The sequence below is a fragment of the Saccopteryx bilineata genome, chromosome 1 (assembly GCF_036850765.1).
Source record: "Saccopteryx bilineata isolate mSacBil1 chromosome 1, mSacBil1_pri_phased_curated, whole genome shotgun sequence".
Classification (NCBI taxonomy): Eukaryota; Metazoa; Chordata; class Mammalia; order Chiroptera; family Emballonuridae; genus Saccopteryx; species Saccopteryx bilineata.
The window spans coordinates 20,225,742-20,242,856 of NC_089490.1; the positions used below are offsets into that span (position 1 = coordinate 20,225,742).

The 17,115-nt window shown below is 42.3% G+C and overlaps 2 protein-coding genes across 5 annotated transcripts in view; both read left to right on the forward strand.

The window, feature by feature from the left end:
• UBR2 (ubiquitin protein ligase E3 component n-recognin 2) overlaps positions 1 to 17,115 on the forward strand; it is a 107,748-nt gene that overhangs the window by 74,326 nt on the left and 16,307 nt on the right. For 2 of the 4 annotated variants that reach the window (XM_066248704.1, XM_066248612.1), the window contains exons 27-37: positions 2,861 to 2,970; positions 3,080 to 3,160; positions 4,059 to 4,237; positions 4,714 to 4,913; positions 7,843 to 7,936; positions 8,726 to 8,887; positions 11,375 to 11,478; positions 12,152 to 12,230; positions 13,568 to 13,716; positions 14,572 to 14,627; positions 16,092 to 16,188. In XM_066248704.1, coding sequence (XP_066104801.1) covers positions 2,861 to 2,970; positions 3,080 to 3,160; positions 4,059 to 4,237; positions 4,714 to 4,913; positions 7,843 to 7,936; positions 8,726 to 8,887; positions 11,375 to 11,478; positions 12,152 to 12,230; positions 13,568 to 13,716; positions 14,572 to 14,627; positions 16,092 to 16,188 — 1,311 coding nt within the window. Of the gene's footprint in view, positions 1 to 2,860; positions 2,971 to 3,079; positions 3,161 to 4,058; positions 4,238 to 4,713; positions 4,914 to 7,842; positions 7,937 to 8,725; positions 8,888 to 11,374; positions 11,479 to 12,151; positions 12,231 to 13,567; positions 13,717 to 14,571; positions 14,628 to 16,091; positions 16,189 to 17,115 lie in introns of those variants that run through there. The other 2 variants (XM_066248785.1, XM_066248878.1) reach the window with 2 other exon arrangements.
• BICRAL (BICRA like chromatin remodeling complex associated protein) overlaps positions 1 to 17,115 on the forward strand; it is a 215,157-nt gene that overhangs the window by 23,377 nt on the left and 174,665 nt on the right. The window lies entirely within an intron of this gene.

A 17,115-nucleotide genomic window follows, 5' to 3' on the forward strand; every position in this document is an offset into this window, starting at 1 on the left:
GAAGGATTGTTTCTGTAACTTGGGTCAGTGTCAGGTTCTCTGCCGTTTCTTCCTAAGAGGTGACAGAATACTAGGTTCTGCTGCAGCGTGGGCAGGACAGTCCCCGTGTGCTGCTAGACTTTCCCTTGTCCTCAACCAGTTCAGTGGGAGGAAGAGGGGACATTGCCTCCTTCACTAAAAACTGTATTCTTAGGTGTCAGCCTTTCCCTACTCTTTTCTGCCAGTATTTCTTCCTGTAAAATAACACTGTCTTTTGCCTTCATTATCACTTTTACTTTAGGATAATAACACAGGAAACTCCCTAATTTTAAATTTATTGATTGATTTTAGAGAGTGGAAGAGAGACAGAAACATTGATTTCTTTCTTTATGTGCCCTCGCCGGGGATAGAACTCACATTTCAGGACTGTGCTGAACCAACCGAGCTGTCCAGCCAGGGCACACCTCCCAGATTTCATTTACTTAATACAAGACAATCTTGGGTTCTCTCGCTCTTCCTTCCTTTCTTTCAAAAATTATTATTTTTCTCTTGACATTCCTCAGTATTTCTCTTTAAACGTTTTAAATAATTACAACATGCTACTTAAAGTCAGACTCCTGCCCTGGCCAGTTGGCTCAGTAGATAGAGCATTGGCCCAGCTTGTGGACATCCTGGGTTCAATTTCTGGCCAGAGCATACAAAAGAAGTGACCATCTGCTTCTCCCCTTTCTTTTCCTCTTCCTCTCCCCTTTCTCTCCCTCTTCCCTTCCCACAGCCAGTGGCTTGATTGGTTAGAGTGTCAGCCTCAGGTGCTAAAAGTAGTTCAGTTGATTTGACATCAGCTGAAGATGGGAGTTGCTGGGTGGATCCCAGTCAGGGTACATCCAGGAGTCTGTCTCACTGTCTCCCCCTCCTCTCACTTTAAAAAAAAATTTTTTTTTAAGTAACAAAATAAAGTCAGATCTCTAATCCATAGCCACAGAATTTTAGATCTGGAAAAATATTAAAGATTACATAGTTTAATCTCCTTTTTTTAGGAAAGAGAAACATTTTGCTAGAATGGTAACACTTAAGCCTGACCAGGCAGTAACACAGTGGATAGAGAGTCAGACTGGGACACAAAGGACACAGGTTCGAAACCCCAAGGTCGCCAGTTTGAGCACGGGCTCATCTGGTTTGAGCAAGGCTCAGCTTAAACCCAAGGTCGCTGGCTAGAGCAAGGGGTTAGTACTCAGTCTGCTGTAGCCCCCCGGTCAAGGCACATATGAGAAAACAATCAATGAACAACTAAGGTGCTGCAATGAAGAATTGATGCTTCTCATCTCTCTCCCTTCCAGTCTGTCTGTTCCTCTCTCTGTCTCTGTCTCTGTCTCTCTCTCTCTCTCTGTCTGTCTCTGTCACACACACACACACACACACACAAAATAGAATGGTAACACCTAACACACACACACACACAAAATAGAATGGTAACACCTAAATCAAGAAAATCAGTAATTGTCCCTGGCCGGATAGTTCAGTGGGTAGAGCATGGTTCTGAAGCATAGAGGTTACTGGTTCTATCCTTGGTCAGGGCATATACAGGAATACATCAGTGTTCCTGTGTGTGTCTCGCTATACCTCAAATCAATAAATAAAATTTAAAAAAAAGTGGACATTTCTTATTATAAAACTAAATTAGCTAATGTACTCTTAAGAATATGGACTTGAGCCTGACCAGGCGGTGGAGCAGTGGATAGAGCGTCGGACTGGGACGCAGAGGACCCAGGTTCTAAACCCTGAGGTCGCCAACTTGAGCGCGGGGGCATCTGATTTGAGCAATGTTTACCAGCTTGAGCCCAGGGTCTCTGGCTTGAACAAGGGGTCACTCGGTCTACTATAGCCCCCCGGTCAAGGCACATATGAGAAAGCAATCAATGAACAACTAAGGTGCTGCAATGAAGAATTGATGCTTCTCATCTTTCTCCCTTCCTGTCTGTCCCTATCTGTCCCTCTCTCTGTCTTTCTCTCTGTCTCTGTCACACACACACACACAAAAAGAATATGGACTTGATTTTTTTGTCTTTTCCTCAAATAAGTAATTTCTAGAGGAAGATTTTTTTTTTAAATAATTTAGATCTTATTAAAGAAAAGGTCAAAGCAAGTAGGTATATTTAAGCACAAAGGATGATCCTAATTCAGTTTCTTAGACTTATAGAATCTCAGGTAGACTTTTTAGCTGGGCTTTTATTTAGTTTTGCTAGAGACTATATTAAAATAATCATTTGGTATAAGATGTCAGTTTTGAAAAATTAAAGCATTCTAGTTGTTATTGGTAAAGTACAAATATATCACCTCCTCAAGAAGTACTGAGGCCCTAGTTGGTTGGCTCAGCGGTAGAGCGTCGGCCTGGCGTGTGGAAGTCCTGGATTCAAATCCCGGCCAAGGCATACAGGAGAAGTGCCCATCTGCTTCTCCACCCTTCCCCCTCTCCTTCCTCTCTCTCTCTCTCTCTCTCTCTTCCCCTCCCACAGCCAAGGCTCCATTGGAGCAAAGTTGTCCCAGTGTTGAGGATGGCTCCATGGCCTCCGCCTCAGGTGCTAGAATGGCTCCTATTGCAGCAGAGCAAAGGCCCAGATGGGCAGAGCATCACCCCCTGGTGGGCATGCCGGGTGGATCCTGGTCAGGGGCATGTGGGAGTGTGTCTGTTTGCCCCCACCTCCCCCTCACCTTCTCACTTCAGAAAAATACAAAAAAAAAAAAGTACTAAAATTCCAATACATAGAGCAGTAATCAAGTGATTAAGTAAATATTATAAGCAATTTCATTTATCTTGTGCATAGTAATAAACTCTACAAAGTGTTAACTGTTGTTATCACACCTTTTATTTGTTCTACCCTAGAACCTGGTGAAGCCCCAAACAACTCTCCTAGCATACTAGCCATGCTGGAGACACTGCAGAACGCTCCCTACCTGGAAGTCCACAAGGATATGATTAGGTGGATATTAAAGGTAAAATTGCCTGCGTTGCTCTTGCTTTTTGCAGGAATCATTAAGTATTTAACTTTAAAATTTGAAAATGTTTCATAGCTTTGGAATAACTGATGCACTTTTTTTGTAGACTTTTAATGCTATTAAGAAAATGAGGGAGAGCTCATCCACCAGCCCTGTGGCGGAAACAGAAGGCACCGTAATGGAGGAGGTATTAGAAGTCGAGTGTGGTAACACTTAGCATGGTGACACTGATAAACTGTAGCAAGTTCACTGTATGAGTTTATCTGCAATAAGTTATTAGCAAATATTTTAATTCTCAGCAATGCTCTGCTACTTGTTTATCTGTATTAGTTACAGCAGTTCTTTTGGTCTGCCTTTTTTTTTTTTTAACAATTTAGTTTAAGAAATCTTTTGTTTAGAAAAGTAAGAATGTAGAACAGTTTCTAATTAGTATTTATAAGGTCTACCGGAAAGTTCTGTTCGTTTCTGTCACAATAAGTTTCAACATGTAAGCACGTTTATTTGGCGCATGTGTGCCTCTCTATTTTTATCACTTAATGTATACATACTGACGTAGCAAATTAACTAAAACAAAGTTGATTCACGTTAGTCTTAAGTGTGAAGCAATAGTGTACCCATGGCTACTGATAAAGTTCATTTACGCCACTGTAATTTTTACGAATTTCAACAAGGAAGAAATGCTACAGAAGCATGTCTGTTGCATCCACCATATTCCCCGGACTTAGCACCCTCCAACTATCACTTGTTTTTGTCCTTACAAAATTTTTTGAGGGGCAAAAAATTCAAAAATGAAGAAGATATCAAACAAGCACTGGTTCAATTTTTCACATCAAAAGATAAAACATTTTTCAAAAATGGGATATACAAATTGCCCTCACGCTGGCAAGAAATCATTAATAATAATGGCAATTATATTATTTAATAAAGTTTATTGGCGGTAAGAAAAATTTGTATTTTGTTTTATTCCAAAAACGGACAGAACTTTCCGGTAGACCTTATATAATGAAGATACCTGCTTTGGGGAGGAAACAGTGCATTTAGCATTTAATGGTCTAATGGTCTAATTGAATGAAGCATAATTTCAGAGTTCGCGAGACAAAGACAAAGCGGAGAGGAAGCGGAAAGCGGAGATCGCACGCCTGCGCAGAGAGAAGATCATGGCGCAGATGTCCGAGATGCAGCGGCACTTCATCGACGAGAACAAGGAGCTCTTCCAGCAGACGCTGGGGCTGGATGCCTCCAACGCTGCGGTCCTCGATCACAGGTGAGCATTCTGAAACTCAAACTTGCTCACCTCCTGACCATTGAGTCTCAGCTGGGGCAGAGTTTGATGTTTTTTCTTGTAAGTACACTTTTAATCCTAAAGTAACTAAGATTGAGAGGTCAATTTTGCAGCCTTCAGTTAGAGGAATTCATCTTAGAAAAATGAGTTTTTAGTATGTGTTTATGAGTGTGTCTCTGACTGTAGATAAGATAATTCATGTGTCTGTCTAAATGTTATACAGAAGACCCTTGGCATTCATAAAAGAACGAGGACACTGGGCTCAGGTAACTGAGCAGGTGGCTTCTGGCTGCACACCGTAGTGCTGTGAGGATTAAAGGGGGATGGTTTGATACATAGAGATTCTGGCAGTCGTTGAAACCACGCGTGTTTAACATGTGCATACCTGGCAATCACTGTTTTATGTTGTGTAGGAACTTCTTAGGCTCATTAATTATACTCATAACCTTTCATTGCAGCCCTATGGTTTCAGATACGACACTTACAGCATTGGGCCCGGCACAAACTCAGGTCCCTAAACAAAGACAGTTTGTTACCTGTATATTGTGTCAAGAGGAGCAAGAGGTGAAGGTGGAAAGCAAGGCCATGGTCCTAGCAGCTTTTGTTCAAAGATCAACTGTGTTATCAAAAAACAGAAGTAAAGTCATTCAGGATCCAGGTAAGTCATAGCATGGTCCTGTCCTCCTTTAGTAGTGCCTGCCACTTGGTGTGGGAGGTGACGTAGAGACATTTATTACTCTAATAGCTCCACGGACTTGACGGTGTCTTAGGTAACTTGGGCAGAAGTTTCTCCTTTGACAGATGTGGAGACATTGCAGAAGTCTAAGGATTGTTTCTCAATTACATATTTGGTGAATAGCAGGGGTTCAGAGAAAAGCTTTTCTTTGTGATATGACATTAACATGCTTTGCTACTGAACAGTCTCCCATTTCCAGCACATTTGTCAATCAGTTGACATACTGAAACAACAATCGTTGTCTCATGAGCAGATCCAAAGTGTGCTTTCCTGAGAACAATTGTGTGTTACCTAATCCCTGAGCCAAATTCTGACTTAGAGTAGTGAAAATATCTCAGAGCATTCCCCAGAAAGCAGCTTCTTGAGATAGAGATTCCTGTGTAGGACATATAGTAGGGAGAGCCATGGCATCGATATGTGTGGGATGGAGGAGAAGGAAGCAGGTTTAGGCAAGGGAAAGATTAAGAGGTCCCCAGTAGCTCTCAGCTAGCCCCATGGGAGTGCTTCAGAGTGTCCTGAGTTGGGGTTAGGGGGCTGGGTGTTTGTACCTGGAGACTGATCAGTGACTGGTTGTGGCAGACCTCTGAAAAGAGGTGTGACCTTGAGCAAAGCAGTCGTCCCTTAAAGAAGAATGACAGTTGAGTGTCTTCCAGGTTCTTGGTTTTGTTTGTTTTTTTGTCTTTTTCTGAAGTTAGAAGTGAGGAGGCAGTCAGACAGACTCCCACATGTGCCTGACCAGGATCCACCTGACATGCCCATAAGGGGACATTGCTCTGTTGCAGCCGGAGCCATTCTAGTGTCTTGTGGTGGAGGCCATGGAGCTGTCCTCAGCACCCAGGCCAGCGTTGCTCCACTGGAGCCTTGGCTGCGAGAGGGGAAGAGAGAGACAGAGAGGAAGGAGAGGGGGAGGGGTGGAGAAGCAGATGGGCACTTCTCCTGTGTGCCCTGACCAGGAATTGAACCCAGGACTTCCACATATCGGGCCAGCGCTCTACCACTGAACCAACCAGCCAGGGCCCATCTTCCAGTTATTGAGGGGTAAATAATTCATTCGTACAGGGGCATCTAGGCTGCACGTTCCCATGTCCACCACAGACAGACACCTTTATGTCTCTCCTCTTAGTTGTTTGTGCACACACCTCACAATACCAGTAAACTGCTTGGGAGTAGGAACTGTTCGTGGGATTTCCAGAGTACTTATTTAGTAGTGTCTTTCACATTGTAGGGTTCAAAGGAGGTTTGAAACCCCACTGGTAAGCTTGCCTTCTCTCCGTAAGGAACAGCGGCACAGTGTGGCCCTCAGGCACCTAGTTAGGAAAGATTGACCTGTTTTCGTCTTATAAAATGGTCATTTGAACTGGACGATTTATCATTTAATCCAGGTCAAAGATAAAGTCACTAAGTTCATTTAGTTGGTTATTTCATGAAGAAAAATTTTTGGCTGCCTGTAAGCATATTTTCTTTATGCTGTGATAGTTTCACTGTTATATAAAGCAAATTGAAACTTGAGTAATTCTTTCTAGAATGTTAAAAAATTTCTAAAATCATACTAATTTATACAAAGAACTCAAAAAACACCAAAATAAACCAGGTACCCATCTTATGAGCATCTTTATTTTCCATCTCCTGTGACTAGAAAAAAATAGTACCAGAGCCGCAACCGAGCCCCTTCCCCCTCTGGCCTGGGGTGCTGTCCTGGATACTTGGCTGCCTCTTTAACTCAGGACGTTGACTGGGGTTCTTCTCTGCGTGGTGATGTTAAGCAGAATCTCCTCTAGGGGGCGCCCCATTGCTGACAACACATCTGTTTGCCAGAGATCACTGAGATTCAGCTGCCCTGAAAGTATGAAAGGCAGCTGGGTGAAGAATATCCCTTTTACTGAGCTCAGGGCTTTTGGAGGGAGTGGGAGTCTCAGTGCTGAGATTTTGATATGTTCAAAAGATCAGATGTACTTAAATACAGAATTCCAATTTTGGTTAACAATTGAGGGGTATTTTATTTGCTTCAGGTGATGAAAGTTAGAGGGTCCTGCTTTTTTCTAAATAATCCAGGGTCTTGCACAAGTGACTGCTATCTCAGAGGAAAGGAATAAACTAGCATTTCATTTCAAGTTTACAAGCCCTTATCCAAGTAGCTCTCTTTTTTTCTTTTTCTTTTTTTTGAAGTGGCTGGCATATGGCAAACCCACAGTACCCATTAGTTCTTTTTTTAATTTAATTTTATTTTTAAAGATTTTTATTTATTGATTTTAGAGAAAGGAGAGAGAAAAGCAGGGAGTGGGAAGAGCAGGAAGCATCAATTCATAGTTGCTTCTCTGTGTGTGCCTTGACCGGGCAAGCTTGGGGTTTGGAGTCAGCAACCTCAGCATTCCAGGTCAACGCTTTATTCACTGCGCCACCACAGGTCAGGTGTCAAGGATTTCACAATTTAGCCTGACCCAGGTGCTGGCACAGTGGGTAGAGCAGTGACTTGAGATGTGGAGGACCCAGGTTCAAAACCACAAGGTCGCTGACTTGAGTGCAGGCTCATCCAGCCAGAGCACGGGTTCACCAGCTTGAGCATGGGGTCGCAGGCTTGAGCCCAAAGGTCTCTGGCCTGAGCCCAAGGTCACTGGTTTGAGCAAGGAGTCACTGGCTCAGCTGGTGTCCCCCAGTCATGGCACGTATGAGAAGGCAATCACTGACAACTAAAGTGGCTGCAACTACAAGTTGATGCTTCTCATCTCTCTTCCTCCATCCCTCTCTCTCTTCCTCTCTCTCTCGCTTAAAAAAATAAAAAGGATTTCACAATTTAAATTTTCACGTTTGTCATAGGAAAATTAAATGCTTTGTTTCTTGTTTTGTAACGTAGAAACATATGACCCACTATTCATGCGCCCTGATCTGTCTTGCGGAACACACACTGGTAGCTGTGGCCACATCATGCATGCCCATTGTTGGCAAAGGTAAGACCATCTTTACATTAGTCAAGAGAAGCTCATTCGAAGGCTCAAAATTGAATTCGTATATAAAGGACATTCCATTCTAGAAAAAGGGAGAAAAAACTTGTTAAAGATGTTAAAGAAAAACCCCATATCACTACCTAATAAATAACAATTAAAATTGATTTGCTTTGTTATATATGTAAAGGAATGACAGAAATTTCATAGCATATCAAATATATTTTTTAATGTGGCGATATGTATTGACTAACAAACTGGATAAAGATGATTTTTAGTGAGATAAACCCTGGAGGGTAATGTCTTTTGAGGGGGACAGCGCTGGGATTCTGGAGGTGTTAGTTCTTGCCTTTACTTCCTGAGATCGCCCTGGCTCCTGAGATAAGCTGGGATAACCTCAGACTTGCTCTGCCTTGGTCTTTCTTTGCTTCTGTAAAACCAGCAAACCAACCCCGCTGTCCTGGCACTGCGCTTACGGAGTTCCCATGACCTTGCTCTGGCGAGGAGCCACCGCCCGGCAGTGACCAGAGCACACTGGAACCAAGTTCACTGCTTTGTGGCTGCTTCTTTGAAAGACAGTATTGTTTTTACTGTGCTGTTGTAGAACTCTTAGAGCCCATTTTGATCATTAAAGCAACTCAAAAAATAAAGTAAAAGTGTTAAAGTAATTTTGTTCATTTTAATATTTTAATTTGTGGATTATTTGTGTGAACAGATTGCTTAGAATGTTGAAGCTTATGGCTCTCATTGAACAAACTTACCGTTTTTGATGCCTCGTGTTTTCTAATTGTGAAGGTATTTTGATTCCGTTCAAGCTAAAGAACAGCGGAGGCAGCAGCGACTGCGCTTACATACGAGCTACGACGTGGAGAACGGCGAGTTCCTGTGCCCCCTGTGTGAGTGCTTGAGCAACACCGTCATCCCTCTGCTGCCGCCGCCGCGGGGCGCCTGTAGCAGGTACGCCGTGCTCGTGAGCCCTTCTTCAGCAGCTGCCCTCGAAGATAATGAAATAATAAACAGGGTTGTGAGGAAGTCACTCTCTCTAATTGTATAATGTTTTCCAGATACATTCCAAACTTTTTAGTCATTTCTTACAGGCCTGTAAAATATTTTGGTTTTGCTTGGTTTTTTTTTAGATGTTTGTTTATTCATTTTTAGAGAGAGAGGAGAGAGAAAGAGAGAAGGGGGGAAGGAACAGGAAGCATCAACTCCTGTATGTGCCTTGACCAGGCAAGCCCAGGGTTTCGAACCTGCAGTCTCAGTGTTCCAGGTCGATGCTTTATCTACTGCGCCACCACAGGTCAGGCCAGGCCAGGCCAAAATTTAGTGGTTTCTTCTTTATCTATAAAATATACTATAGAAGATAGAAATTCCTCTGTATTCATGAAAACTGCCTTTATTTCTAGGATCTCTCCTAGAAGTATCTCCCTCATACTTTTCAAGAGATGCTCAGTAATTTGATAGGGGAGAGAGCAGCAGCTCTAACTGACTTTATTGACTATTCTAACAATTAAATGTCATTTTTTGCAAACTCCTGGCTAATAATAGCTTCAGGGATTACACCAAAACAATGAAAATCTGTTGGTGTATTTAAAATGGAAAGTTTTGTCATTTCATAATTTTGGGGAGTGCTTCTAGTTAATAGGTATAACTTATTTCAAAATGTGAATTTGATACTGTCTACTGTTTAAATCCGATTTGCATTTCTCAGTTTAGAATTGTGGTATCTAGGCACTGGCTAGGTATAATACAGTGGGTTAGAGCATTTAGTTCATAATATGACCGGGTTCAGTATCTGGTCAGGACATATACAAGAACCAACCAATGAGTGCATAATGAATGGAACAGTGCCTGACCAGTAGTGGCACAGTAGATGGAGCATTGACTCCAAATGTTGAGGTCCCCAGTTCAAGGCACCAAGGTCACTGGCTTAAGCACTGGCTCACCAACTTGCGCGCAGGGTTGCTGGCTTGAGCATGGGATCATCGACATGATCTCAGGGGTCACTGGCTTGTGCATGGGGTCACTGGCTCAGCTAGAGACCCCTAGTCAAGGCATGTATGAGAAGCAATCAATGAACAACTAAAGTGAAGCAACTGTGAGTTGATGTTTCTCAACTCTCCTCTTGCTCTCTAAAACTGAAATATAAAAAAAAAAAAAATGATGAGTCCCTGGTTGGTTGGCTCAGTGTTAAGCGTGTCGGCCCGGCATATGAATGTCCCACTTTCGATTTCCAGTTAGGGCACACAGGAGAAGCACCCATCTATTTCTCCTCCCCCTCTCGCTTCTCTCTCTCCTCCCCTTCTTCCTCCCCCCCTCCTGCAGCTATGGCTCGATTGGAACAGTTGGCCCCAGGTGCTGAGGATGCTTTTATGGCCTTAGCCTCAGGTACCGAGAAGAGCTCATTTGCTGAGCAATGGAGCAGCGCCCCAATTGGGCAGAGCATCGCCCCTAGTTGGCTTTCTGGGTGGATCCCGGTTGTGGCACATGTGGGAGTCAGTCTGCCTCCCCTCTTCTCACTGAATTAAAAAAAATAATTGAGTAGAACAAAACAGATTGATGTTTTTCTCTCTCCTCCACCTTAAAAAAAATCAATTAAGAAAAAGAATTATTTTATCTACTTTACATGCACAAATAGTAATTTAAGTTTTACGAATATGAATTAATTGTTAACTTCTGTGCTATTTGGATTCAATTCAAAACAAAGTAATTTTTTTTCTCATTAATTATAGAAGTTCAAATTTTGGTGTCTTAATTTATTCTACCACAAAATGTTCTTTAAATGTTGTTAGATTTGGTATAAGTTTATGCTTTTTAATCACAAAAGAATATCATGGTATTGACCTATCTGCATTTGAACTGATAAATTAATCATTTTTAGATTAAGAATTCACTGCATAGAAGGAAGAACACCCTTGTTGGATTTCACCTCACTTTTATAGTCTAGGTTTTATATTTTTTCCTTAAGAGCCAGTTATCACATAGTTATGAAGAAACCGGCTTTGAAATCTGATATAACTGTATGCGAATGCCAAATCAGTTCCTTGTATGGCCTAGTCAAGTTACATAGCTCTAATCCTCAGTTTCCTCATCTGTAAAATGGGGACAAAAATATAAACTGTTTCATATGAATATTTTGAGTATTAAATCTAATACTGTTAAATGCTTTACTAGGTGCTTGTCACACAATAAGCACTCAATAAATATATATTAGTGGTGGTGTGGTGACTGTCATATTTAAGAAATACTAGCAAATTTTAATACTGAAAAAGAGTAAAATTTTTGACAAATAATGTTATTAGCATCATAGTAACAAATGTATGTTCTTATTTCCATTGGCAAAAGTATGTTTAAAATATGCCCATGATCATTTAAGGAGTCTTTTTGTATTTTAAACTAAGCAACAACAACAGACTACTAAATACTCTCTATAATCTCTTCTAGCAGGTTAAGTTTTTCAGACCAACCAAATCTGACTCAGTGGATTAGAACCATATCTCAGCAAATAAAAACATTACAGATTCTTAGGAAAGAAGAAAGTATTTCTAGTAAGTTCTAATAATCTGCTTTCATTTTTCCCTAAAGTCTGAGATTGTTGGAAAATTTAGTTCCCAAAAGAATTGTTTATATTTTAAATGAAACCTCTCATTTTAAAATTTGACTTACTCTAATTTTCTTTGTCTTAATGAACTAAATTTGACTTGACTCTGTTACTTCTTATTCCTTGAAAACACACAGACTCATGTGACATTTGTAATAAAACTTCTCACTCCCCCATTTTATTGAAGAGCCTCTGGGGGTGGGGGATGTAACTGACTATCCCAGAGCTAGCTTCAGCTCTCGGAGGCCTAACTCATTGTGTCCTCGGCATTACCAAAGGCTTCCCAAGTTTCACAGTATGCACTGCAATGTTGACCGCAGGAAAAGCAATCCGAGCAGAATTTATATCACTGATTTTTATGAAAACAAAATAGCACACTCTTCCCTTCCTATCTTCTCTAGCTGTGTTCTGGTGGCTCTGCTCTTAGGAAAAGCACAGATGACTGAGAAGGTGTCTTGATCAGAGCTTTGAATGCATGTTATGCAAGTTTTTATAAATAGAAGTTTTTCCTGTTATTTTTAACTTCTTTGATCTATATTTAAAATGAAATTTATGGTGGAAATGCACAGAACTATTGTGGACTGATGAATAATAATAATATGAAATACTTGTTTCTGTAGATAGTGCCTCTTCCAAGAATTCAGAAAATATGGATGAATTGCAGCTCCCTGAAGGGTTTAGGCCTGATTTTCATCCTAAGTGAGTGTATTATTTTATTCCTTTCAAGTTGGGCCCACTTGCAATGAAAAACTAAGTTAACAGTCAGTGAGAATATGATTTATAAGCCAAGGAGCAAAATATAATAGGACATTGATCTTGACTACTGAGGTGGAAGCATTACACGGTGAAATTTATTATGGGTATATTAATCAAAACCTAAGAACCACGTGGCATGTTTCATTGTCACCAACCCCTCCTGGTCGGCATGCAGACTCCTCTACTACATCCCTTTATCTGGCCTTGGCAACACCTCATCAGTTCATCTAAATCCACACTGCTCAACTCCCCCGCCAAATCCTGTGCGTTCCTTCTGATCTCCGTATTTTTACTTCTGGCCCCACCAACCTCTTAGTAACCTGGGATCAAAACCAGGGTGTTTTTACCCTCTTCTGTGCCGTAGCCAGTTAGTATACAGTAGATCATGGAGTCTGGAGCTGGACTGCTTGGTTTGGTTCCCGGTAGCACTGCTTCCTGACTTGCAGCTGTGCAAGTCCCTTACCCTCTCTGTGCCTCAGGTTTGTCATCGGTAGAGTATCATGAGGATAAAGTGACATCATAAATGTAAAGCCACCTGGAAGTTATTCCTGGCGCGTACTGAGTAACTCAATAAAAATAGCACCGGAAGGCTTAAATAGAAAAACCATCGGTCCTGTGCCACCCACGTCCCCCTCCCTATTCCCAGTCCTCTCATTTTGTTTCTCCTGCTATTTATTTCCATCTGTCTAAATGGAAGCTAAACGCTTCATTAGCTCCTCTCGATTCGTCATTGTTGAGCAGCGGTTTCTGGGGACTGGCTAGCGGATTTGTATTCCGCTCTTATCTCTGCCCTGCCCACGGCCCTTAAACCATCTCCCTGTAGAGTTCTTTCAGTTTTTGATTAAATCAATTGGCAGTTTTTACTAAGGTATCTGTTAAGTGTCTTACCATTGACAATTTTGTCTTTCCTATGGTTAATAATTACCTTTTTCCCCCACACACTTGCTTTCTGTGTATGTTATGCCCCCCCCCCCGCTACTGCAATAGCTTTTTCAGATGCCCAGCATCTTTTCGAGGTGCTCAGACCCTTGCTCCCACAGCCCACAGCCTGTATACTCCTGCACCAATCAAGACAGGACCAGCTGCCACCCCGAGACTTCCCCTGGCTGTGTCCCTTTTATTTGGCTGCATCTTCTATTCTCCTTTTTCCTGATTCGCATGCAACTGTCCAGCTAGTTTAAGTAGTTCAGTTCCAACATAGCAGATAACTGCTAAGGTTCTGAAACATGTGATTGTTGTGAACACATTGTTTTGAGCTAATCTATGCATGTTCACCTCAGGAACCCTTATTCTGATAGCATAAAAGAAATGCTAACAACATTTGGAACCGCTACTTACAAGGTGGGACTAAAGGTTCACCCCAATGAAGAGGATCCCCGTGTGCCCATAATGTGCTGGGGCAGTTGTGCCTACACCATCCAGAGCATAGGTGAGAGACTCAGAGTCGTGTCTGTCTTTAGGTCACAAGCATATGTTGACATGTCTTCTGTGTAGGAGCCTGTACTTAAATGTTTAAAGTGGGCAACAATATGAAAAAATATACTGCTCACAAAAATTAGGGGATATTTTATTGCTTCACATTCCTTTTGAAATATCCCCTAACTTTTTTTTTTTTTTTTTTTGTATTTTTCTGAAGTTGGAAACACGGAGGCAGTCAGACAGACTCCCACATGTGCCCGACCGGGATCCACCCGGCACGCCCACCAGGGGGCGATGCTCTGCCCATCCGGGGCGTCGCTCTGTCGCGACCAGAGCCACTCTAGCACCTGGGACAGAGGCCACAGAGCCATCCTCAGCACCCGGGCAAACTTTGCTCCAATGGAGCCTTGGCTGCAGGAGGGGAAGAGAGAGACAGAGAGGAAGGAGAGGGGGAGGGGTGGAGAAGCAGATGGGCACTTCTCCTGTGTGCCCTGGCCAGGAATCAAACCCGGGACTCCTGCACACCAGGCCGACGCTCTACCACTGAGCCAACCAGCCAGGGCCTCCCCTAACTTTTGTGAGTAGTGTAATATAAAGGCTTTGAAGGAGGAAATGTAGCGTACTGACAAAATATTAAATTGACAGTTTATAAATTAACCATTTCGGTGGTAGTTTTAGCTTATCAGTTGAGGGAATATGTTTCCATTTTTACCTTTCATCCTAATTTAATTCTTCTGTAATGACTTGAAGATTTCCAAACCTGACAATATTGTGCTTTCTGCGAAAACCATTTTTTCTATTCTTTGAAATTGTGATGAAATGTACATAATGTAAAATTTACCACCTTAATCTTTTTCATCTGCAGAAAGAATTTTAAGCGATGAAGATAAGCCGTTGTTTGGCCCTTTGCCTTGCAGACTGGTGAGTTTCCATTGTGCTCAGTTCACAGAGTGATGAATAGCAATTCAGCAGTCCTGCTTTTTACTAAACCCTAAAAATGTGAATTGTGTCTTTAAGCACAGCTTAACTCGTTTCATAGTAAAACCCATTTTCGGTCATGATACCGAAGTAATGTTTATGGTTTAATTTCCCCTTCCAGACCGTCACAATGAAGCGAGCGTTGCGATAAAGCAAGTGACTCGAGCACTTTGGTTTCCCAGTGCACGTAAAGGTTGTGCTTACACTGTATTATAATCTATTAAGTGCGCAGTAAGTGGCAGTATGTCTTAAAAAAACAATTTACATACTTTAATTAAAAAGTACTTATTGCTGGGTGGTCTGTGATGGTGTGGTGGATAAAGCATGGACCTGGAATGCTGACTGAGGTCACCGGTTCAAAACCCCAGGTTTGCCCAGAAGCCTGATCAAGGCACAGAGAGAAGCAACTACTATGAGTTGATGCTTCCCGCTCCTCCCCTACTTTCTCTCTCTTTTCTCCCTAAAATCAATAAGTAAATTTTTTTTTTTTTTTACAGAGACAGAGAGAGAGTCAGAGAGAGGGATAGACAGGGATAGACAGACAGGAACGGAGAGATGAGAAGCATCAATCATTAGTTTTTTGTTGCGCATTGCGACACCTTAGTTGTTCTTTGATTGCTTTCTCATATGTGCCTTGACCACGGGCCTTCAGCAGACCGAGTAACCCCTTGCTTGAACAAGCGACCTTGGGTCCAAGCTGGTGAATTTTTGTTCAAACCAGATGAGCCCACGCTCAAGCTGGTGACCTCTGGGTCTCGAACCTGGGTCTTCCGCATCCCAGTCCGACGCTCTATCCACTGCGCCACCGCCTGGTCAGGCAAGTAGAATATTTTTTAAAATATATGTATCGCTAAAGCAGTAAACCACCTAAACCCTCAGCAAGTTGTAGTCTTTTCGCTGGCAGGCCGCCCTGACCCAGTGCTGTGGGTGGTGGTTGCTGGGCTCGGGTGGCTGTGGCAAGTTCTTAAAACAAGATAACAGTGAAACTTGCCACATTGATCAACTCTTCCTTTTCCTTGAATACTTAGAGGCATTGTAGGGTTATTAAGTGGTCTGATTTCAATATTGTTGTGTCTGAGAGAGTACGGAGGCCTAAAGAAAGGGAGAGAGAGGAGGGAATGTCTGGTCAGCGGAGCAGTCAGAACATCCACAGCATTGATCAGGCCAGCTGGCTGTCGTCTGTGGGCACGGTCTGTAGCCGCACCCCAAAACAATTACAGTGGCAACAACAGTCACTCGTCACAGGCCACCATAACAAATACTGTAATCATAAAAGTTTGAGATGCTGCAAGGATTACCAGAATGTGACCGAGACACAAAGTGAGCAAACGCTGTTGGAAGAAATGGTGCCATAAGTTACTGTACTTGTGCTGGCTTCCTGTTAATCTGCCGGTCTCTTGATTTCAGGATGACTGTCTTAGGTCACTAACAAGATTCGCTGCAGCACATTGGACAGTGGCGTTACTTTCAGTGGTACAAGAACACTTCTGTAAACTTTTTGCAGGTAAGTATTAATAATATATGTACCATATATATTATGGTAATTTTCCATATGTAATTTTGTTTTTAATCATGCAACCTCTCTCCATTATGAAAGAAATATGTTGGAACTACTGTTTGTTTTATGTACAAGTTCTAGCTTACAAATTCATATGAAATTTGCAGAAAGATAAATGTAAACTAGGTTATATACATTTTTTAAAAATCTTGTGTGGGGGACCTGGCCAGTTTGCTCAGTGGATAGAGCGTCAGCACGGCATGCAGATGTTCCGGGTTCGATACCCGGTCAGGGCACACATGAGAAGTGATAATGTGCTTTTCTTCTCCTCCCTCTCCCCCTTCTCTCTCTTCCCCTCTTGCGGCCAGTGGCTCAATTGATTTGAGCATCAGACCCAGTCAAGGCACATGTGGGAAGTCTGTCTCACTATCTCCTCTCACTTAAAAAAAATAAAATCTGTGCCTGACCAGGCGGTGGCACAGTGGATAGAGCGTTGGACTGGGATACAGAGGACCCAGGTTCGAGACCCCCGAGGTCACCAGCTTGAGTGCGGGCTCGTCTAGTTTGAGCAAAAAGCTCACCAGCTTGGACCCAAGGTCACTGGCTCGAGTAAGGGGTTACTCGGTCTGCTGAAAGCCCGCGGTCAAGGCATATATGAGAAAGCAATCAATGAACAACTAAGGTGTTGCAACGCGCAACGAAAAACTAATGATTGATGCTTCTCATCTATCTATCCCTGTCTATCCCTCTGTAAAAAAATAAAATAAAACTTGTTTCTTAAAAAAAAAAAAAAATCTGCCTGACCTGCGGTGGCTCAATGGATAAAGCATCGACCTGGAATGCTGAGGTTGCCAGTTTGAAACCTTGGGCTTGCCTGGTCAAAGCACATGTGGGAGTTGATGCTTCCTGCTCCTCCCCCTTCTCTCTCTCTCC